General features: G+C 36.8%; 1 protein-coding gene, 1 non-coding gene and 1 pseudogene across 4 annotated transcripts; 1 reads left to right on the plus strand and 2 right to left on the minus strand.

Annotated features, from left to right (window-relative positions):
- Nucleotides 1–751: 751 nt before the first annotated feature.
- On the minus strand, nt 752–15,015 carry LOC148579437 (uncharacterized; annotated as a pseudogene).
- Nucleotides 7,848–7,955, plus strand: LOC148579438 (small nucleolar RNA R71). The gene has a single exon (XR_015899198.1). It is a non-coding gene; the product is annotated as a small nucleolar RNA R71 (small nucleolar RNA).
- Nucleotides 15,016–17,231: 2,216 nt separating the features above from the next.
- Nucleotides 17,232–23,841, minus strand: LOC107623020 (protein ANTHESIS PROMOTING FACTOR 1). Of its 3 annotated transcripts, none has more exons than XM_088507006.1 (12): nt 23,487–23,841; nt 20,717–20,965; nt 20,514–20,608; nt 20,288–20,388; nt 19,901–20,001; nt 19,762–19,828; nt 19,576–19,675; nt 19,362–19,475; nt 19,135–19,272; nt 18,952–19,036; nt 18,611–18,660; nt 17,232–17,611 (listed from the first exon to the last, which is right to left on the minus strand). In XM_088507006.1, the coding sequence occupies exons 2-12, from the start codon at nt 20,721–20,723 to the stop codon at nt 17,462–17,464; spliced, it is 1,008 nt and encodes a 335-aa protein (XP_088363132.1). In that variant the 5' UTR covers nt 20,724–20,965; nt 23,487–23,841; the 3' UTR covers nt 17,232–17,461. The 3 variants fall into 3 exon arrangements, with proteins under 3 accessions (XP_088363132.1, XP_088363126.1, XP_088363128.1); XM_088507000.1 differs by having other exon boundaries at nt 20,717–20,991; XM_088507002.1 differs by having other exon boundaries at nt 20,717–21,081; nt 23,487–23,829.
- Nucleotides 23,842–24,774: the final 933 nt, after the last annotated feature.

Below are 24,774 nucleotides of genomic sequence, written 5' to 3' on the forward strand. Positions count from 1 at the left end.
ATTTGTTAACGTTTTAAATATTCGTAGATATAAATAATAGTTTATTTTACTTAAATAGACTTAAGTAAGCATTTTACTTTCAATTATTTGTAATTTTCACCTTTTTATATATATATATATATATATATATATATATATATATATATATTTTCAATAAATTTATTTTGCTCTGTATATAGTGAGACCCAGAAATGGGCTCATTTAATTATTGTCAGACAATAGGTCCACTCCCTCATCAGCATTCTTGAAAATTCATGTTATCTTTTTTTTTTTTGCCAATTAGATAGGTAAAAAATTAGTTCGTTACAAGATCTGTCATTTGAGTTTTATTTAAGAATAAAATCTTATTTTATATTTTTTAATAAAATAAAAATATTATCTCTTGGAAACACTGTTAAATGCGTGCAAGAAGGACAATAGCTCTCATTAAACTCTGTGAAATAAGTTCTTGAGAGGAGAAGAATGTGAAAGTAGGATGAAAATAGAGAAGTTGGAGATGCAGAGAAGATGAAGAGAAGAGAGAGAGAAAATAAGGGAAATAGTTTTGTAAAGTAAAACAGAAAGTTTGGAGTTTTCTATTAGTCGTGAGGCTAATATATATACATCAGGAAATGAATTCATCTGTAACAAACTTGTCAAGTGACCAAAAATATCTACAACTAATTATCACTTTGTTAACTATCTCTAATTGCTTTGATTTACAAATTAATTATCTCTAACAAACTATTATTAACTTATTGGACTGAACCAATCAAGTCACAGCCTCCCACAAGCCAGGACCATGGAGATCAAGCAGTCCTAGCTTGGACAAATTGGTGGAGAAAGGTCCTGGTGCCAAAGGTTTGGTGAGGAAGTCTGCCAATTGATCAGTAGAGGAAACAGGCAGTAAGTGCGTGAAGCTGCTTTGTAGCTTCTCACGAGTAATGTGGCAGTCGACTTCAATGTGCTTACTATGCTCATGAAAGATGGGATTGGCGACAATGTGAATCGCAGATCTGTTGTCACAAAAAATGGTAATCGGAGCCGTAAGTGGCATGCCAATGTCTTGGAAAATGAAAGAAAGCCACTGAGCCTCGCAAGTAGCATTTGCCAATGCACGATATTCAGCTTTAGATGAAGACCTGGAGGCGGTTGATTGTTTCTTTCTCTTTCAACTAATCAAAGCTGACCCAAGGTGAATTAACTCAATCTACCCATCACATAAGAGATACCTCAAGACCCTAAAAGCTGCCTCGAAGTGAGCAGTAGTTGGGCAATCAATGAATTAACTCAATCTGCCCATCACATAAGAGATGTCCGGACGTGTGTTGGCTAGATACATAAGGCGACCAACTAGTTGCCGGTAATTGGTGAAATCAGAGAGCAAAGTGCCATTTTCGGAAGTTAGTTTCGCATGGTAGTCCATGGGGGTACTGACAGGTTTGCAATCCAAGAAACCAAAATTTTCAAGAATGTCCAAGGCATATTTTTGCTGACAAAGATGAATACCTTTGGCTGAACGTGCAACTTCCATGCCTAAGAAAAACTTCAAGTCACCAATGTCCTTGATTTTGAACTTGTCATGAAGAATTCCTTTAATTCGATTAATCTCCGAAATGTCATCCCCCGTGAGCACTAAATCATCGACATAGACAAGGATAATGGTGATCCCTGAAGCTGTAATTTTGGTAAAAAGAGAGTGATCCGAAACAGACTTCTTGTATTCCGAGGTAATAAGTGTGGCTGTCAACTTTAAATTCCATTGTCTACTCGCTTATCGCAATCCATAAAGAGATTTTTGTAACTTGCACACCATCCCTTGCTGTTCATCCAAGCCAGGAGGTTTTTTCATGTAAACATCTTCATTTAGATCGCCGTGTAAGAATGCCATATTGACGTCAAGTTGTTTCAAGTGCCACTTCTTAGCTGCTGCCACTGCTAACACTAATCTCAAAGTAGTCATCCGAACCACAGGGCTGAATGTATCAATGAAGTCGACCCCTTCAATCTGTGTGAAACCTTTCGCAACCAACCTAGCTTTGCGTCTTTCAATGCTACCATCCGCATGAAATTTGGTTTGGAAGACCCACTTGCAACCAATGGCTCGTTTACCAATTGGAAGCTTGCAAACTCTCCAAGTATCGTTTAACTTCAATGCCTCCAACTCACTTTGAATTGCCTCTCTCCAAGAATGATGAGCAGCAGCCTCCTCATAAGTGCGAGGATCAGGATTTGAAGAGATGGCCAAACAAAAAGACTTGTAATTAAAATTCAGCTTATTGGTGCACGAAATTGTGATCTCTGGTAATGGCTCCAAAAACTTGGTGCTCTAATCTCAATTCATAATTTGTCACAACTTCGATACAACTAACCAGCAAGTGCACTGGGTCGTCCAAGTAATAAACCTTACGTGAGTAAGGGTCGATCCCACGGAGATTGTTGGTATGAAGCAAGCTATGGTCACCTTGTAAATCTCAGTCAGGCGGATAATAATTGATTATGGAGTTTTCGAAAATAATACTAATTAAACAGAAAATAAGGATAGAAACACTTATGTAAGTCATTGGTGAGAATTTCAGATAAGCGTATAGAGATGTTTTCGTTCCTCTGAACCTCTGCTTTCCTGCTGTCTTCATCCAATCAGTCTTATTCCTTTCCATGGCTGGCTTTATGCAAGGGCATCACCGTTGTCAGTGGTTACATCCCCTCCTCTTGTGAAAATGGTCCAAATGCTCTGTCACAGCACGGCTAATCATCTGAGGTTCCCGATCATGCTGGAATAGGATTCACCCTCCTTTTGCGTCTGTCACTACGCCCAGCAATCGCGAGTTTGAAGCTCGTCACAGTCATTCAATCCCTGAATCCTACTCAAAATACCACAGACAAGGTTTAGACTTTTCGGATTCTCATGAATGCCGCCATCAATCTAGCTTACACCACGAAGATTCTGATTAAGAGATCTAAGAGATAATCATTCAATCGAAGGTAGAACGGAAGTGGTTGTCAGGCACGCGTTCATGGGGAATGATGATGATTGTCACGTTCATCACATTCAGGTTGAAATGTAAATGAATATCTTAGAAGCGGAATAAGTTGAAGTGAATAGAAAAACAGTAGTACTTTGCATTAATCTTTGAGGAACAGCAGAGCTCCACACCTTAATCTATGGAGTGTAGAAACTCTACCGTTAAAAATACATAAGTGAAAGGTTCAGGCATGGCCGAATGGCCAGCCCCCAAAATGAGATCACAGGATCAAAAACACAATCCAGGATTTTAAATACAATAGTAAAAAGTCCTATTTATACTAAACTAGTTACTAGGGTTTACATAAGTAAGTAATTGATGCATAAATCTACTTCCGGGGCCCACTTGGTGTGTGCTTGGGCTGAGCTTGAATGTTACACATGCAGAGGCTCTTTCTGGAGTTGAACGCCAGGTTGTAACGTGTTTCTGGCGTTCAACTCTGGTTTGTGACTTGTTTCAACGCCCTTTTATGTCATTTAAACTTGGGCAAAGTATGAACTATTATATATTTCTGGAAAGCCCTGGATGTCTACCTTCCAACACAATTGGAAGCGCGCCATTTTGAGTTCTGTAGCTCCAGAAAATCCACTTTGAGTGCAGGGAGGTCAGAATCCAACAGCATCAGCAGTCCTTCTTCTACCTCTGAATCTGATTTTTGCTCAAATCCCTCAATTTCAGCCAGAAAATACCTGAAATCACAGAAAAACACAAAAACTCATAGTAAAGTCCAGAAATATGAATTTAACATAAAAACTAATGAAAACATCCCTAAAAGTAACTAGATTCTACTAAAAACATACTAAAAACAATGCCAAAAAGCGTATAAATTATCCGCTCATCACAACACCAAACTTAAATTGTTGCTTGTCCCCAAGCAACTGAAAATCAAATAGGATAAAAAGAAGAGAATATACTATAAATTCCAAACTATCAATGAAACATAGCTCCAATCAGATGAGCGGGACTTGTAGCTTTTTTGCCTCTTGAATAGTTTTGGCATCTCACTTTATCCATTGAAGTTCAGAATGATTGGCTTCTATAGGAACTCAGAGTTCAGATAGTGTTATTGATTCTCCTAGTTCAGTATGATGATTCTTGAACACAGCTATTTTATGAGTCTTGGCCGTGGCTCTAAGCAATTTGTTTTCCAGTATTACCACCGGATACATAAATGCCACAGACACATAATTGGGTGAACCTTTTCAGATTGTGACTCAGCTTTGCTTAAAGTCCCCAATTAGAGGTGTCCAGGGTTCTTAGGCACACTCTTTTTTTTGCTTTGGACCTTGACTTTAACCGCTCAGTCTCAAGTTTTCACTTGACACCTTCACGCCACAAGCACATGGTTAGGGACAGCTTGGTTTAGCCGCTTAGACCAGGATTTTATTCCTTTAGGCCCTCCTATCCACTGATGCTCAAAGCCTTGGGATCCTTTTTATTTGCCCTTGCCTTTTGGTTTTAAGGGTTATTGGCTTTTTGCTCTTGCTTCTTGGTTTTAAGAGCTTTTGGCTTTTTCTGCTTGCTTTTTCTTTTTATTTTTTTTCGCCTATTTTTTTTTCCTTTTTTTTTCTGCAAGCTTTGTTCTTTGCTGCTTTTTCTTGCTTCAAGAATCATTTTTATGATTTTTCAGATTATCAAATAACATGTCTCCTTGTCATCATTCTTTCAAGAGCCAACATATTTAACATTCTTAAACAACAACTTCAAAAGACATATGCACTGTTCAAGCACACATTCAGAAAACAAGAAGCATTGTCACCACATCAATATAATTAAACTAAGTTCAAGGATAAATTCAAAACTCATGTACTTCTTGTTCTTCTGAATTAAAACATTTTTCATTTAAGAGAGGTGATGGATTCATAGGACATTCATAACTTTAAGACAAAGTTACTAAATACTAATGATCATGTAATGAAGACACAAACATGGATAAGCACTTAACATAGAGAAAACGAAAAACAGAGAATAAGAACAAGGAATGAGTCCACCTTAGTGATGGTGGCGTTTCCTTCTTGAGGAACCAATGATGTCCTTGAGCTCTTCTATGTCTCTTCTTTGTCTTTGTTGCTCCTCCCTCATTGCTTTTTGATCTTCTCTGATTTCATGAAGGATGATGGAGTGCTCTTAATGTTCCACCCTTAGTTGTCCCATGTTGGAACTTAATTCTCCTAGGGAGGTGTTGATTTGCTCCCAATAGTTTTGTGGAGGAAAATGCATTTGAGGCATCTCCAGAATCTCATGGTGATGAGCTTCTTCATGTGCCTGTTGAGATCCATGAAAGTGCTCTCTTGTTTGCTCCATCCTTTTCTTAGTGATGGGCTTGTGAGATGAATCTTTCCATCTCCCATGGCTCAGAGGTGGAAGCTTTTGTCTTCCCTTTCCTCTTTCTTAAGGTTTCTCTGGCCTTAGGTGCCATTAATGGTTATGGAAAAACAAAAAAGCTATGCTTTTACCACACCAAACTTAGAATGTTGCTCGCCCTCGAGCAAAAGAAGAAAGAATAGAAGAAGAAGAAGAAGATATGGAGGAGATGGAAGGTTGTGTGTATTCGGCCATATGGGTGGGATTGGGTGGGAAAGAGATGTTGAATTTTGAAGGTAGGTGGGTGTATGGATGTGAGTGGTAAATGGAAAACAGAAGGGATGATCATGAATGGAGAGAGAGATGGTGAGGTAGGTGGGGATCCTGTGGGGTCCACAGATCCTGAGGTGTTCAAGGATTTACAACCTTGCACCAAATTGGGCATGCAAAATGCCCTTGCACACAACTCTGGGTGTTCAGCGCCAGATTGGTGCTTGTTCTGGGCGTTGAACGCCCATTTGTTGCCCATTTCTGGCGTTGAACGCCAGAACCATACTTGTTCTGGGCGTTCAGCGCCAGAACCATGCTCTGTTCTGGCGTTGAACGCCCAAAACATGTTTCTTACTGGCGTTTAAACGCCAGTAAGGTCTTCCTCCAGGGTGTGATTTTTCTTCTGCTGTTTTTGATTCCGTTTTCAATTTTTATATTTATTTTGTGACTCCACATGATCATGAACCTAATAAAACATGAAAAACAATAAAAATAGAAATGAGATAAAAATTGGGTTGCCTCCCAACAAGCACTTCTTTAATGTCAATAGCTTGACAGTGGGCTCTCATGGAGCCTCACAGATGTTCAGAGCATTGTTGAGACTTCCCAACACCAAACTTAGAGTTTGGATATGGTAGTTCAACACCAAACTTAGAGTTTGGTTGTGGCCTCCCAACACCAAACTTAGAGTTTGACTGTGGGGGCTCTGGTTGACTCTACAATGAGAGAAGCTTACTGTGCTTCCTCTCCATGGATGCAGAGAGAGATCCTTGAGTTGTAAATACAAGGTTGTCCTCATTTATTTGAAGGATCAATTCTCCTCTGTCCATATCAATCACAGCTCTTGCTGTGGCTAGGAAGGGTCTTCCAAGGATGATGAATTCATCTATCCTCATCCTTCCCAGTGTCTAGGACTATGAAATCAGTAGGGATGTAAAGGCCTTCAACCTTTACTAACACGTCCTCTACTTGTCCATAAGCCTGTTTTCTTGAATTGTCTGCCATCTCTAATGAGATTTTAGTGGCTTGCACCCCAAAGATTCCCAGTTTCTCTATTACAGAGAGGGGCATAAGGTTTATTCCTGAACCAAGGTCACACAGAGGCTTAAAGATCATGGTGCCTATGGTACAAGGTATTAAGAACTTTCCAGGATCCTGTTTCTTCTGAGGCAATGTCAGTTGATCCAGATCACTTAGTTCATTGGTGAACAAGGAAGGTTCATCTTCCCAAGTTTCAATGCCAAATAATTTGGCATTCAGCTTCATGATTGTACCAAGGTACTTGGTAGCTTGCTCTTCAGTAACATCCTCATTCTCTTCAAAAGAGGAATACTCATCAGAGCTCATGAATGGCATAAGGAGGTTTAATGGAATCTCTATGGTCTCTAGGTGAGCCTCAGATTCCTTTGATTCCTCATAGGGAAGCTCCTTATTGATCACTGGACGTCCTAGGAGGTCTTCCTCCTTGGGATTCACGTCCTCTCCTTCCTTTACAGGTTCGGCCATGGTGATCAATTCAATGGCCTTGCACTCTCCTTTTGGATTTTCTTCTGTATTGCTTGGGAGAGTACTAGGAGGGATTTCAGTGATCCTTTTACTCAGCTGGCCCACTTGTGCTTCCAAATTTCTAATGGAAGACCTTGTTTCATTCATGAAACTTACAGTGGCCTTGGATAGATCAGAGACTAAGTTTGCTAAATTAGAGGTATTTTGTTCAGAATTCTCTGTCTGTTGCTGAGTGGATGATGGAAAAGGTTTACTATTGTTAAACCTGTATCTTCCACCATTATTAAAGCCTTATTGAGGCTTTTGTTGATCCTTCCATGAGAGATTTGGATGATTTCTCCATGATGGATTATAGGTGTTTCCATAAGGTTCACCTAAGTAATTCACCTCTGCTATTGCAGGGTTCTCAGGATCATAAGCTTCTTCTTCAGAAGATGCCTCTTGAGTACTGTTGGATGCAGCTTGCATTCCATTCAGACTTTGAGAAATCATATTGACTTGCTGAGTCAATATTTTGTTCTGAGCCAATATGGCATTCAGAGTATCAATTTCAAGAACTCCCTTCTTCATAGGCGTCCCATTACTTACACGATTCCTCTCAGAAGTGTACATGAACTGGTTATTAGCAACCATGTCAATGAGTTCTTGAGCTTCTGCAGGCATTTTCTTTAGGTGAATGGATCCACCTGCAGAAGTATCCAATGACATCTTTGATAGCTCAGATAAAGCATCATAGAATATATCCAGGATGGTCCATTCTGAAAGCATGTCAGAAGGACACTTTTTGGTCAGCTGCTTGTATCTTTCCCAAGCTTCATAGAGGGATTCACCTTTTTTCTGTCTGAAGGTTTGAACATCCACTCTAAGCTTGCTCAGCTTTTGAGGAGGAAAGAACTTAGCTAAGAAAGCCGTGACCAGCTTATCCCAAGAGTTCAGGCTATCTCTGGGGTGAGAGTCCAACCACACTCTAGCTCTGTCTCTTACAGCAAAAGGGAAAAGCATGAGCCTGTAGACTTCAGAATCTACTCCATTAGTCTTAACAGTATCACATATCTGCAAGAATTCAGTTAAGAACTGAAAAGGATCTTCAGATGGAAGTCCATGAAACTTGCAGTTTTGCTGTATCAGAGAAACTAATTGAGGTTTCAGCTCAAAGTTGTTTGCTCCAATGGCAGGAATGGAGATGCTTCTTCCATGTAAATTGGAATTAGGTGCAGTAAAGTCACCAAGCATCCTCCTTGCATTATTATTATTTTCAGCTACCATCTCCTCTTCCTGTTCGAAAATTTCTGAAAGGTTATCTCTGAATTGTTGTAATTTAGCTTATCTTAGTTTCCTCTTCAGAGTCCTTTCAGGTTCTGGATCTGCTTCAACAAGAATATTTTTGTCCTTGCTCCTGCTCATATGACAAAGAAGAGGGCACAGAAAAAATAATAATAATAATAATAGGAATCCTTTATACCACAGTATAGAAGTCCCTGTGTGAGTGGAAGAAAGGAAGGGGACAAAGAATGTAATGTAAGGAAAGAAACACTAGGGTGAGGAGAGTAGAGATGTGAGGTGAAGAGATGTTAGTAGATGAATAAATAAATAGAATGAGATGAGAGAGGGAAGATTTCAAAAATAATTTTTGAAAAAGAGTTAGTGATTTTCAAAATTAGTTTTTCAAAAAGGTTAGTAATTTTCGAAAATAAAAAATCAAAAATTAAAATAATTAGTTAATTAAAAAGAATTTTTGAAAAAGAGGGAAGATATTTTCGAAAATTAGAGAGAGAGAGTTAGTTAGGTAGTTTTGAAAAAGATAAGAAACAAACAAAAAGTTAGTTAGTTAGTTGAACCAAATTTGAAAATCAATTTTGAAAAGATAAGAAGATAGGAGGTTAGAAAAGATATTTTAAAATCAAATTTTTGAAAAAGATGAGATAAGAAGATATTTTTGAAAAGATATGATTGAAATTAGTTTTGAAAAAGATTTGATTTTTTAAAATCACAATTAATGACTTGATTCACAAGAAATCACAAGATATGATTCTAGAACTTAAAGTTTGAATCTTTCTTAACAAGCAAGTAACAAACTTGAAATTTTTGAATCAAAACATTAATTGATGATGTTATTTTGGAAAATTATGTGATAAAGATAAGAAAAAGATTTTTGGAAAAGATTTTTATAATTTTCGAAAATAACTAAGAAAAATGAAAAAGATTTGATTTTTGAAAAAATTTTTGAAAAAGATAAGATTTGTAAATTGAAAATTTGATTTGACTCATAAGAAACAATTGGATTTTAAAAATTTTTGAAAAAGTCATCTAATTTTCAAAATTTTGAGAGAGAAAAAGGGAAAGATATTTTTTTTATTTTTGAATTTTTAATGATGAGAGAGAAAAACACTAAAAATGCTCAATGCATGGAGATTTTAGATCAAAACAATGAATGCATGCAAAAATGCTATGAATGTCAAGATGAACACCAAGAACACTTTGAAGATCAAGATGAACATCAAGAACTTATTTTTGAAAAATTTTTATATGCAAAGAAAACATGCAAGACACCAAACTTAGAAATCTTTCATGTTTAGACTCTATGGATGCAAAAATGCACATGAAAAATACCACATAACACAAAACAAGAAAACATCAAGATCAAACAAGAAGACTTACCAAGAACAACTTGAAGATCATAAAGAACACTATGAATGCATGAATTTTCGAAAAATGCAAGATGAATATGCAATTGACACCAAATTTTCAACTTGACTCAAGACTCAAACAAGAAACATGAAATATTTTTGATTTTTTTGATTTACTAATTTTTTTTGGATTTTTTTTTTCAAAAATTATTTGAAAAAGAAAAATAAGGATTCCAAAACTTTTAATATGAATTCCAGGAATCTTATGCTCTTTAGTCTAAAGCTCCAATCAAAGGGTCAGGCATGGCTTAATAGCCAGCCAAGCTCTAGCATGTAAATTACATCCATTGAGGTGATTAGTTGAAGACCAATCCCAAAGCAGTTTGGGTATGGCTTTACAGCCAGATAGGATTCAACATGTTTCATGAAACACTAGAATTCATTCTTAAAAATCTGAAGAAAAATATATTTTTGAAAATATTTTTATTATTTTTTTTTCGAAAACTGATGAGAAATTTTTGAAAGATTTTTGAAAAATTTTTGAAAAACAAAACAAAAAAGAAAATTACCTAATCTGAGCAACAAGATGAACCGTCAGTTGTCCAAACTCAAACAATCCCCGGCAACGGCGCCAAAAACTTGGTGCACGAAATTGTGATCTCTGGTAATGGCTCCAAAAACTTGGTGCTCTAATCTCAATTCATAATTTGTCACAACTTCGATACAACTAACCAGCAAGTGCACTGGGTCGTCCAAGTAATAAACCTTACGTGAGTAAGGGTCGATCCCACGGAGATTGTTGGTATGAAGCAAGCTATGGTCACCTTGTAAATCTCAGTCAGGCGGATAATAATTGATTATGGAGTTTTCGAAAATAATACTAATTAAACAGAAAATAAGGATAAAAACACTTATATAAGTCATTGGTGAGAATTTCAGATAAGCGTATAGAGATGCTTTTGTTCCTCTGAACCTCTGCTTTCCTACTGTCTTCATCCAATCAGTCTTATTCCTTTCCATGGCTGGCTTTATGCAAGGGCATCACTATTGTCAGTGGTTACATCCCCTCCTCTTGTGAAAATGGTCCAAATGCTCTGTCACAGCACGGCTAATCATCTGAGGTTCCCGATCATGCTGGAATAGGATTCACCATCCTTTTGCGTCTGTCACTATGCCCAGCAATCACGAGTTTGAAGCTCGTCACAGTCATTCAATCCCTGAATCCTACTCGGAATACCACAGACAAGGTTTAGACTTTTCGGATTCTCATGAATGCCGCCATCAATCTAGCTTACACCACGAAGATTCTGATTAAGAGATCTAAGAGATAATCATTCAATCGAAGGTAGAACGGAAGTGGTTGTCAGGCACGCGTTCATGGGGAATGATGATGATTGTCACGTTCATCACATTCAGGTTGAAATGTAAATGAATATCTTAGAAGCGGAATAAGTTGAAGTGAATAGAAAAACAGTAGTACTTTGCATTAATCTTTGAGGAACAGCAGAGCTCCACACCTTAATCTATGGAGTGTAGAAACTCTACCGTTAAAAATACATAAGTGAAAGGTTCAGGCATGGCCGAATGGCCAGCCCCCAAAATGAGATCACAGGATCAAAAACACAATCCAGGATTTTAAATACAATAGTAAAAAGTCCTATTTATACTAAACTAGTTACTAGGGTTTACAGAAGTAAGTAATTGATGCATAAATCCACTTCCGGGGCCCACTTGGTGTGTGCTTGGGCTGAGCTTGAATGTTACACGTGCAGAGGCTCTTTCTGGAGTTGAACGCCAGGTTGTAACGTGTTTCTGGCGTTCAACTCTGGTTTGTGACTTGTTTCTGGCGTTTAACTCCAGACAGCAGCGTAGAACTGGCGTTCAACGCCCTTTTACATCATCTAAACTTGGGCAAAGTATGGACTATTATATATTTCTGGAAAGCCCTGGATGTCTACTTTCCAACACAATTGGAAGCGTGCCATTTTGAGTTCTGTAGCTCCAGAAAATCCACTTTGAGTGTAGGGAGGTCAGAATCCAACAGCATCAGCAGTCCTTCTTCTACCTCTGAATCTGATTTTTGCTCAAGTCCCTCAATTTCAGCCAGAAAATACCTGAAATCACACAAAAACACACAAACTCATAGTAAAGTCTAGAAATTTGAATTTAACATAAAAACTAATGAAAACATCCCTAAAAGTAACTAGATTCTACTAAAAACATACTAAAAACAATGCCAAAAAGCGTATAAATTATCCGCTCATCACTTATCATATGAAAGAAAGTTAGAAATTGGATATCTTTGAGTAGAAGGAGGTGCTAAACCTGTTGTGGCCAACATACAATGATAGTCCTGTAAGTGGGAAGGTGGCTTGCGGTTCCTAATAGGTCTTGTTGATGCAATAGGAATGATGTCAGCAGAAACATGTGTGCCTAAATTCTACTGAGATGTGGTGTGATGTTGTGTTGTATTTAAATTCTCATGTGGTGTGTCTAATGAATGAGACACATAATGATTTAATGAATGAGATGTATTATTTTCTAATGAATGTGCTGCATTATTTTCCAATGAAATAGGAATGTTAGGGAAAGTTGCATTTGAAGAATGCGGCGATGCAGGTGAGTGATAAGTGCAGGAAGTAAATGGATCTAAATCTAGAAATTGAAGATTATTAATCCTGCAACCAGCACCAATGGTTGAAGTGCAATTAGAATCATGCAACTTTGAAGAATGAGACAAGTAGGGAAAATAATTTTCATAGAAGATAACATGTCTTGAAATAAAGATCTCCCTAGTGTTAAGATCAAGTAAAGTGTAACCTTTTTTACCATCTTTAAAACCCAAGAATACACACTTCTTAGCTCTAAGGTCCAATTTTGTTCTGCCATGAGCAAGCGTACTAGCATAAGCCAAGCATCCAAATGCTTTCAAATTTTGTAAATTCGGCAAAGTTTGAAATAGAATCTGATAAGGACTGCAATGGTTTAAAAAAAAATGCTTGGAACTCGGTTTATCAAATGAATTGCAGGAGCTATGGCAAATTGCCAAAAAATTTTGGGTATGTGAGACTGAAACAGCAATGCCCTTGCAACGCCAAGTATGTGTTGATGCTTGCGCTCAACGATACCGTTTTGTTGTGGAGTTTCTACACAAGAGGTGTGATGGATTATCCCATTCTTAGTGAAGAAATCTCTCAATAAAAACTCAGGTCCATTATCAGTTCTAATGCATTTTATTTGTGCATTAAACTGAACGTTAGCATATTGCACAAAATTTTGAAAAAGTATGGATGCTTCTGACTTTGTTTTCATGAAATAAGCCCATGTGTATCTACTATTGTCATCTACCACTGTTAAAAAATATTTGTGTCCGGAACTAGAAAGTGTGGATAGTGGTCCCCAAATATCCATGTGTACAAGATCAAAACAATTTTTAGATTTACTAATACTATGAAAAAATGGTAATCTCTTTTGTTTAGCGAAATAACATGGGTCACAAGGTGTGACTTTGATGTCTCTACATTTGATATAAGGAAAATCTTTCTGCAACATTGCAATTTTATTAAATGGAATATGTCCTAACCTTACATGCCATAGATGTTCATTAGAAATAGAAACTACATCTAAATGCTTATTATTCTGACCTAACGAATTATTGGAAGAATAAAGTGTTAATGCTGCAGATTTTGATGAATCACTATGTATTGTAGGGTTGTTCATTGTAAATAGTCCATCGGCACATTTAGCTACTCCAATCGTCCTCAATGTAGCTTGATCCTGAATTTCACATGTTTCATCATCAATAAGCATTTTTCATTTTAAAAGTGTTGTAAGTTTTGACACCGAAATCAATTTGAAATCAAAAGATGGAATGAAAAGAACATTTGTTAAAAATAGATTGTTAGAGAACATGATGGTGCCTACAATGCTACTAGTTGTAAAGCTGCCATCAGGTAATTTAACAACCAATGGCTTAACCCTTTGATAAGTTTTGAAATCGGTTAGATCAAAAGAAACATGATCAGTGGCTCTAGTGTCTATAACCCAAATAGCAGATTTTGGTATAACCAATGATAAAATTCTTGCACTGAATTGCAAAAAATGAATTTTAGCTTGACCTAAAACAGGATTGGATGATTTCTGACCCTGGTTTGCACCATGAGAGTGTTGCTGAGCACATTGTTCTTTGAGAAGGGACATCAAGGCTTGCCTTTGGTTCACTGTTAACGCAACACTTGCAGGTTCACTCACTTCTTCTTGGTTCATAGCCAATTCATTACTATTGACTTCATCAATTTTCTACTCACTAGTCATCATTTGAATGATATTGCCTTGCTGCCGCTGTCTTAAGTGTGGAGGCAATCCATGCTTTTTTAGCATGTGTCCACAATGTGTCCCATTTTTCCGCAGAAGGTGCACTGCATCTTGGTGCCCCTACCTCTGCCTCTTCCACTTGTCCGACCACCTCTGTTTCCTTCTCTGCCTCAGCCTCTATTTCCTGAGCCATCTAAGTAGTTTATCCTTGCATTATTCAGTAAGGTTTTGGAGTCAATCAAATCCAGATTGCCAAACTGCCTCTCTTGTTGAGTGAGCAAAGAAAATGCGGTGTTTATGTCAGGAATAGGTTTCATAAGCATGATGTGGGATCTTACATTCGAATATTGTTCATTGAGGCCTCTTAGAAACCTCACTGTGTAACTCTCTTCTCTGTATTCTCTCATTCTAGCCAAGCCACACTTACAATCCTCAGCACACAGTACATAATTAGGAATTGGTCTGAATCCATTTAATTGCTCCCAAATAGCCTTCAACTATGTAAAATATGTTGTAATTGTCAATTCGCCTTGTCTCATTTGGTACATCTCTTCCTCTAACTCAGCCACTCGAAACCGATCTCCCTGACAATATCTGTGTTCCAAATCTCTCCACAGATCAGAGGCAACATTATTCCAAATCACACTTTCGAAAATTTCAAAACTCAAAGACAGATTAATTCACGAGACAATAAATGTATTGCATCTCTCCCATGCCTCAAACAATGCATCTGTTGGATCTGGCTTCTTTATTGAACCATCTATGAATTTTAATTTATTCTTTGATTTTAATGCTAACAACATTGCTCTACTCCAGCTATGGTAATTATTTGTATTTAGAGTAATTGATATCAGAGGCGAACCAAGACTCTCACCAGGATGTATGAAGTAGGGACTTGCGGGATCTGAAATCGGACTTGAACCAGCTTTAGAGATTTGAGCTTGTAATGTGGACAATTGATTAAGAAAGCTTGCAATTTGCACATCCATGGATCCTAGTTGCGCTCCACTAGAGGATCGATTGAAACCCTCTGGATTTTATTCAGCCATCAAGAAATCGCTACTGTTGAATATCTCACTTGATTAGGAGAATTTCAAAGTAATTCCTCAACCAATTCAACTTAATGACTTTGTTTTATCACAAATTCAAATCTTTCTCTCATGGACTCGTCGATCGGAACACCACTACCTTCTCCACGCTCACCGCACCATGTTAAATGCGTGCGAGAAGGACATTAGCTCTCATCGGACTCTGTGGAATGAGTTCTTGAGAGGAGAAGAATGTGAAAGTAGGATGAAAATAGAGGTTGGAGATGCAGAGAAGATGAAGAAGAAAGAGAGAGAAAATAAAGGGAAATAGTTTTGTAAAGTGAAACAGAAAGCTTGGAGTTTTCTATTAGTCATGAGGCTAATATTTATACATTAGGGAATGAATTCATCTGTAACAAACTTGTCAAGTGACCAAAAATATCTACAACTAATTACCACTTTGTTAGCTATCTCTAACTGCTTTGATTTACAAATTAATTATCTCTAACAAACTATTATTAACTTATTCGACTGAACCAATCAAGTCACAAACACTTTTATATAAAATGACATTTTTCTGCGATTAATTTTTTTTATATGAAAAAAATATTGGTATTTTTATTAAAAATATGATTATTTAGTGCAATTACAAGTTGGTGGATTTTGTAGGTAGAGAGTTAACATGCAGGATGTGTATTGCAACATGCAGAATGCGTGTTGAACATGTGTCATCATCCTCGCAACATGCAGAATGCGTGTTGGACACATGTCAATATCCAAGCAACACGTAAAGTGTATGTTAAACATTTTTTTTATACATCCATAATACTGTATTACATTTCAAATATTAATATTCAAACAAAACATTATCTTCATCTCTATATTAAAAATAATTTCTGTTTTTCTGCTTCTATATAAAATGGAGGGCATGGCTGCTACTTGCTTGTTGCTTCACCATCAAGTACGTAGATGGTTGAGTCAGTGTCATGTTATCAAGACTCAAGTGGGCAGTGGCCAAGTGGAGGTATAAGTGCGTCAGACTAGAGCAAGTTTTCTTATATTTTTTTTTAAAAAATTGCATCTGGCAATGAGAATGTATATAAGTCTGAATGAGGTGCACCTCGTGCAAATTATTAGACGCACGAGACATGCTGGACACAAGATAATGGTCCCTGCAATCTAGCCAACAAGGCAACAACTGTTAACCCTTTCCCCTTATATTCGTCAACTACTCAACTAGATTCAATTCTTATCCACTAGTGATATCCTTGACAATGATTGTAACAATTCCGACAATAAAATTATGAATTTTGCTAAATTATATTTTAAGAGTATATGTTAAATATATCATAAAAAAATATTTTCTAAAAATTATTGTAATTTTTTTTATGTTTTCAATGTATTGAATATGAAAATATCAAAAAATTTCTATTATTATATTTTTAAAAGAAAAGTGCTAGGAGGCAGCAATTTTTGGTATTTGTAGCCATCAAATAACTATTAATGGTGATTTTAATGGTGTGAGATTTTATTCAATAGCTCACTTTTCCTTGCTAGTTACATGCTGACCAAAATTTGAAAAAGTTGCTGGCCCTTAGACTTTTCCTTTTTAAAAGGTTATTAGAACATAAAGCATAAAAAATTTTCTATTATTATATTTTTAAAATGTATTATTAAAACACAAATTAGTTAAATCCTAAAATTATTATGTTGATTTCCAAACAAAATTAAGAAATTTAAATTACCAATGTATGTTATTCTTCAAGAAACTACTGACCGGTGTTTTCTAAAGCAGTAAACACTGTTTACACTTTACAGAATTTCTTTTGAAAGCAAGCTATTCACTGCTATATTGTTGTACATATAGAAAGCAAGACTAATTATCTTTCTTAACTTTAAAAGGTTCAAAGATTTTAACATTTATGTGGTCTTAGCACACTCAATTTTAACTTAAATTTCTTGATTAGTCATAATAGACATGCTTTCTATTATTACGATTTATAAAAAACTTTATTTTTATGTTCTTATATTTCGTACATCGTAATAATGCTGACATAATTTAACGATAGAAACAAAATTCGACCTTAACAAGTGCTCAAATGAAATCTTTAGTGAGAGAACAAGCTTGACTATACCTAATAATTTTCATCTTGTGATGATGAAAAAAGAGAAACAAGTTACAACTGAAAAACCAAAAGACTTAATAACTTCATTTTGATTCATTGAGATTTTTATATAATGATATACTTCTATATACACGGTCACACAGGCAAAGTTTGTCACTAAAGGGTGTGTTTGGTGAACCAGTCGAAATAATAAAAACTCACCCTTATTTGTTACCCCCCATCATAGTCTAGTATCTTTCAGTGAGTTGTGGGGCAAACAGAACCTCCATCATGTATGGCTTTTACTTTCTTCCAACATAAGATCCCAACTTAGACAAATCTGGGACCCAAAATGATAGCTCAGAAGATCCGGTTGCGAACATGAGACTTCCTGGTGCCCATTTTATCACCGGTGGTCCAGTATCAGCAGTTGCACTCCTCCAGCTACCAACCTATACAAGCAGGGTATAACTATAAACGTTGAAGTTCGGTTGGAATTACATATAGCATTGGAGAGATTTACATTTAACTGTCATTCAATAAGATTCTGATGCCAAACGCTATTTTAGGTGAGTTTGTATATAAGTGATTGATTTGACTGCAAATATTACATTTCAGTTTTTGTAATGAAAAAAAATATTTAAATTAAATTTTATATGTGATTTCAATATTTGGTGTTTTCTAGGAAATAAATCGAAGGAGAAAAAGATGACAAAGAGCAATTATTAGTTAATTAATTTAAGAGAGCTATCTTCCACTTAAATATTTGTTGCGGCTATCATAGCACATTCCATAAGGTTCTTAGCAAAAAAGGAAAGGAAAGAGAAAACTAAAAGTATGGCTGCACACGGATCGGATCAGATATAACATATAATTCTATCTGATCTGCACTGCACTCATCGGATCGGATAGGATATCAAGTAAATCCGCATAATTAAAAAAAAAAAAAGACTGTTTTAAGGCCCTGTTTGGCGTTTTCACAAAAAATGTCCAGAAAATCCATTTTTTCACCTGTTTAAACCTATTTACTCCTAAAATATTATCAATAAAAATTTTCTTGAATAGCAAAAAAAATAATAATAACACAAGATCTAAGTTTAATTATTCTAAGTTGAAGTACAACATAAAAAAAAAAACAATATATCATAAACTATGCTATTTATATGAGACATGCGGATATGCGGATATCACTGCTGAATCCGCAATCCGATCCTACCATAGTGCAGATAGGATCCGATCCGATCTGATTGCTCTGCGGATCGGATAATATCCACAAATTTGGATCGGATGCGGATAATTACCGCGGATATGCTGATATTATCCGATCCATATGCAGCCCTAACTGAAAGAACATGCTTTATCATGTAAAGTTGAACATATATGACACAATTAAGCATATGATTTTAGATTAACTATCTGTACACTGGTTAAATCCTGTAGCTAATCTTTACCTCTTTACCACTTCGAACACTCCATGCATAAATGCTGCCATCCCCAGAACCTGTAAAGGTCCAGTAGAATGTAAATTTAGCATAATAACCATCATTCAGCATAAGCGGTAAGCAGAGAATAACTGGATCCCATACCAAGCTGAGAGGATTGAAAAAGTTGGTTGAAAATAAATGGCAGGATGCAAGACATTTTAAAATTATATTGCTTCTAAATTTTCTAGTCTCTTCAAAACACAATTTAAAGCAAGAAAGAAACAAGTAAATAAAACTTCAGAATTCCTTCAATCTGATTAAGGTTAGCAGAGCTTAAACCACTTTGTATTGATGCAAAAAGTGCTTACCTGATATTACAAACATTCCCTCTGGACTGAAAGAAGCTTCTAATGTGGAGTTGCACGAGACAGGTGTGACATTATACGTTGATAACTATATACATATGACAAGTCACACAGAAACCCTATCAAGGCATATATAAATAAAACATAAGTAGAAATGAACTGAGTTTAAGTAACAAAGATACTAACAAGTGTGCCACGAAATGAATCAAGAACATGAATATGCCCATCTGCAGTTGTTAAAAGCATAAGTCTCCCATCGTTACTAAATTTCACTGTATTTGCATCAGAAATATCTCCTCCAATAGAAAAGATCTCAAAGGGACCCTGTAGAGTATATCACAATTAATACTCCAAATTATAAAACCAATGTAAGAACCAAGTTTTATACGTATTCTTGTGCAAAATTTGCTTACCTTTTCATACTTGCGAGCATCAAACATTCTTATGTATCCTCCAAAGGCAATTGCAAAAACAAGCCCTTGATCATCATATGAAATAGCAGGCCTTCCTTGTACACGTAAAAGTCCCTATTTTGTTTATAAAGTAAGTAAGAATCCCCTAAAAGAGTTACATGTATTAGATACATGAAGATATACAGGATAACAAGCAAAGATGCAAATGCCATACCTGGCATTTCTCGGCCCTTTGATCCCATAGTAAAACAGTTCGATCAAGAGATCCAGAAATAAAGCACTCCTTCCGGGAGCACAAGCTAAGTGAGACAACCCTGGAAAAAGAACAAGTATGCATTTTGTTATATGGAAAAAATGGATAGTACATGAGCACTATATCATATAGTTTGAAATAGCAAACCTGTCATGATGACCTTTGAAATATCTCAAATACTTGTTATCATGCAATGATAGAAGCCGCAGAGATTCTGGTTCAACTAATCATATTAGTAATGGGTGCAAAAAAAATCAGTGGAAATTGACACAGGTATGGAACATACCATCCCACCCATTTCTAGACGAGTATATAACAGTGGTCGGATGAGACGTGAAACAAACCAAGTCAACCCCATACTTTTTGCTGTTAATTGTCTTCAAACATCTGGTAACAATTATGACATCTTAAAAACGGGAAGCATGTGGATGATACATCAAAATATGTAAAATAAACTAAAAGTAAATAACTAAATAACTTGACATGTTTAATAATTAATTGTGCATATTTACACAACAATCTACCCAACCATTTAGTTGCAAAGGATGTTAAATTTTCTAGTTGGGAAAACTAAATAACATTAAGAATGTTAAGAGTCCCAATCTAGCACTAGAAACTTGAAATTATTATGTGGAGAAAAGATTAACCTAAATCAATAGAAACAGAGGCATACGTTCCGGCAGTGACATCATAGAGACGAATGGATTCATCATTGCTAGCAGTGACTAGATAGCTGGTTGCCCTGTGAAAATCCATGGAACTAATTTTACAATTCTGCATAGATACACACAAATAGGTAAGCAATGAAAGCATAATAAGAGAGTTACGAAGACAAAGAACTGAATTTGACGGTTGCAGCCCTAATTTTATAACAAGAAAAGAAAGGAAGGGTAACATACATAGTCTTTGAAAGCCATTCCAACTTCCATGCTCTGAAGAATTTCCTCACTGAGCTCCAAAGACACCTTCTCTTCTCTGTTTTCCTGCTGTATCCCTGTGAATGTAAAACATTTTCAACAGTGAAGAGACGAGCAAGCAAAGTAGAAACAAAAGCTGTTACATTTGAAACCTACGAATTAAAACCACAGCATGTTCGACATACCGCCCATTTTTTTGGAGCGAAGAAACTTTGGGTTTCTGAGAAGGATTGGAAGGAACCTTTATCCAACCACGACAACTGGTGATGTCTTCGATTTGCCGGGAAAACGCAAACAAAATCACCGGACTCGGAGGCGGAGCTCAACGGATACCTTTGTTGGATCAAATTTCAGGGCCCAATTTGGATTGCAATATCGGCTTCTTCAAGTCCTAGTATTGGATCCTCAAAATTCGATGAGTTGTTCTTCAATCCCTGGTATTGTATTCCAATATCGACTTCTTCATGACAAAAAAAAACAAAGCAAGCCTGGTATCAAGGTTGCGAGAACCGGACCGGTCAATGAACCGGTCAATGAACCGGTCAAGTAACTGGTTTAATGGTTCAATGGTCCAACCGAGGTTCAACCGGGGTTGAACCGGTTAAGTTAAAATATAACATAAAATTATTAAAAATTCAAAGTGGCATATATTGCGAGATAAGGTGCAGAGCAATTAAAGCATTGTATGAATTAATATTGGTGGAAGCTTGGTTCTTTCATCTAAGTTTCTCAATCTTCATGTATATATAATACATTAGCAACTTCTAAGCTTGGTCTAACAATATCAGTTTCAGATATAACAGAAGATAATCATCCATTATAGGCTACCTAAATTTGAGGCCCAAAATTTTAGTATGGTGCAAGGAGACAAGGAGAAAAAGAAATCAGTATAGTTTTCAATTTGAACAAGAAGAAGCAATTCCACAGCACAGTAAGAAGTTCAGAATACATAAAAGCTGAACAATTAAATTAACTAAACAAAAAAACACAATATAAAAGCATGAATAACCTTTATAAATTAGGTTTCCATTCCTGAATTTTCCATTTTCATAAATTAGGTAATCTTTTTGTTCTTTACTTCTTAACTTCATTCTTTTTTCCTATGAGTAAACTATCTCCTTGGCTGAACTTCATCCAACCCTTATTTTAAAGCCATATAGTAAATCCAATGCAGAATTGTAGCAATATTTCTCTTTTGAATCAATGACAGCAAAATAACAAGAAAAACAGATTGGATTTATAACTCAATCTCAGTAGAATTAATTCAATATCAATCTCAGCATAATTAATAAATTAAACTTAAAAAAATAAATTTATAACTCAATCTCAGCAGAACTAATTCAACATCAACTCACTGAACTCAAATAAAACTTCAGAAATGAATATCTCAAAACTCAGCAGAATCATCAATAATATATCATATATATATCAGAACAAAATACAGAAGAAAACAATGTAATACAATTACAACAAATTGAACATTATTGAAGAGGATAAAGGGGAGGTTTTACGTTATCTGGATTGCCAGCAAAGGAGAGGAAAAGACAGCATAGAGCCAGCGAGACAGAGAAATTCAAATTGGGAATTTTGGTAACGTGAAACAGAGAAGCAACGACGGTGAGACACGGTGCGGAGCAGAGAGGCAGCGACGACAAGACTGGCGGGGAGACTAGAAGGGGCCACAGCCAAAAACGACGAGGAGGTGAGAAGCAGAAACAACGCACGGCAAGGAGGGGAGAAGCAGTGACGACCCACGGCGAGGAGCAGAGAAGCGGTGACGAACGACCCACGGCAAGGAGCAGCGAAGCAGCGACAGAGAGACAAAGAGCGCGAGAGAGAGAGAGAGAAGGGAGAGAAGGGTTCAGCGATGACAAACGATGCGGGGCTCTGGAGGCTGCGGTGGCTACGGGCTGGGTGACTGTGGGTGGCTGCGGTGGCTGTGGGTGGCTAGGGTTCTTCCTCTTCTTTCAATCTCAAGCTTTCTTCAGTTTGAGAGAGGAGACGCCGAGAGGGGTGAGAGTGGGAGGGGGAGGGGGAGGGGGAGGGGGAGTGGGAGTGGGTTGGGGGTCTTGGGGGCATAGTTGTAAGAACCGAACCGGTAATCAAACCGGTTAGGCTACTGGTTTAATGGTTTATTGGTTCAACCGATAAATCACTGGTTAAACCGATAAAATTGGTCCCACATAAATAAAAAATATAAAATAGTAAAAAATTTGAAAAATTTAAAATACATATCATCAATAGTATCTTAATTTGACACAATAAAAATAATAATCTCTAAAATTAGTTGTACTACTACAATTGAATTAATGTTCTCGGACAATATTCAATCACTCCTGAATTCACCATCATGGCATGTTCATCCAACTTATAGCAGGTAATAATAATAATCCTATCCTTGTCATATAGTTTTAGTTCATATATATGATCACATTATTCAAATTAAAGTCTTAAAATCCTTTCAAAATCACATTATACTATTGATTCTTTTTTCTAATTTCAAAACTAACAATAAATTTCCCAACACTATGCAGCAACATTATTATTAAAGGCATCACCATCAACAAAAAAAATCAACAATCTGCCATTAACTAGTTCAACAATATAACAAGTTATAACTCAACAATATATACATGATCAACAATCTGCCATTAACCTATCAGTTATTCACTCCCTTCAACAAATTAAAATCTAGTTTGCAGACCAATCTGGATGAGACAGATTCTGGCACAGCAATGTTACATCAACAAAAACAACTATACCCACTACGAATCAGAAAAAAAAATAACAATCTGCCATTAACTAGTTCAACAATATAACAAGTATAACTCAACAATATATACATAATCAACAATCTGCCATTAACCTATCAGTTATTCACTCCCTTCATCAAATTAAAATCCAACTAAATAACTAAAAAAAACAGAGAACATATTTCACAGTTTGGAGACCAACCTGGATGAGCCAGATTCCGAAGACGGAGAGACAGCACCGCAGCAGCGACGGAGAGGTAGCACCGCAGCAGCGACGCAGGAGACGCGACGCCGATGACGAGAGACGCGGAGCCACGAACCCGACGTACTCGGACACACTGTGAAGCCGGCGAGACGAAGCAGAGGAAGAGAGTCTTTGAGACTGAGAGAGACTGCGAGGAAGAGAGTGTTGGTGTGATGAGGGGAGGAAGAGACTCGAGAAGTTGAGACTCGAGATTGTTGGTGTGATGAGGTGAGGAAGAGAGGCTTCCAGAGCTCCGGCCTCCAGGTCCAGGGGTCAGGAGAGGGGTACTGGGGATTGGGGTAGCCGTTTAGGCAGCGTTAGGGCTTTTTCTCTCTTTTCTTTTAAAGAAACAAAACGACAGCGTTTTCGGTAAGGAAAGAAAAAAAAAAAAAAGAGATTTCTGAACCGGCCGGGTTTCACAAAATCACCCGGTTTGCCGGTTTTAATCCAAAATCGGGCAGTTCAAACGGTTCTCTCCGGTTTTGTTCCTTATGCGGTCGATTTACTCAAGCGGACCGGCCAAAGGTTCACCGGTTTTCTGGTCAAACCGGCCAATTCGGTCCGGTTCTTACAACTATGCTTGGGGGACGGGTAGCCATTTAGGGTTTTTTTTTTAAATAAAGTATAAAATGGCGCCGTTTGGATGGAGTATTCAAACCAAAAACCCGCTAAAAAACCGGACGGTTCTGTCAGTTCACCGGTTAACCGCCGATTCGACCGATTTTTTCACCAGTTTTTTGCCAAGCGATTTCTGGCCTTACCCGGACCGGCTAGGTGACCAGTTCCCGATTAATCCGGTTGAACCGGCCGGTCCGGTTTGGTTTTCAAAACCATGCCTGGTATTGCTATTGTATTCCATGAGATTTATTTTTTTCTTTTTAAATAGATATTATTTATAGTTTTATTTTTTATTTAAATAAATAAAATAAATATTTTAATTATTGAAATAAATAATTATAAAATTTATTACCGAAATCCATTCCCCAATCTTATCTCGCTTGTAGTGTATCTCGTTTACACAATAAATGAAATATGGCTGAGCGGATGCTTATATATACATTTCATTGACAGCGAGGTTTCGGGCTCTAATTCGAACCTTTTGATCACTTTCTCCTCTCTTTTACCCTTTTCTGACCATATTATCGAGTAATACGAAGATGGCGTGCGCAGATGCACGTGATCGGAACATAAACAGGCTCAATGCGATATGACATTACACTGGAGCAGATGACTTTGCGGTTAGTTC

The sequence above is a fragment of the Arachis ipaensis genome, chromosome B10 (assembly GCF_059453495.1).
Source record: "Arachis ipaensis isolate K30076 ecotype BB chromosome B10, ASM5945349v1, whole genome shotgun sequence".
Classification (NCBI taxonomy): Eukaryota; Viridiplantae; Streptophyta; class Magnoliopsida; order Fabales; family Fabaceae; genus Arachis; species Arachis ipaensis.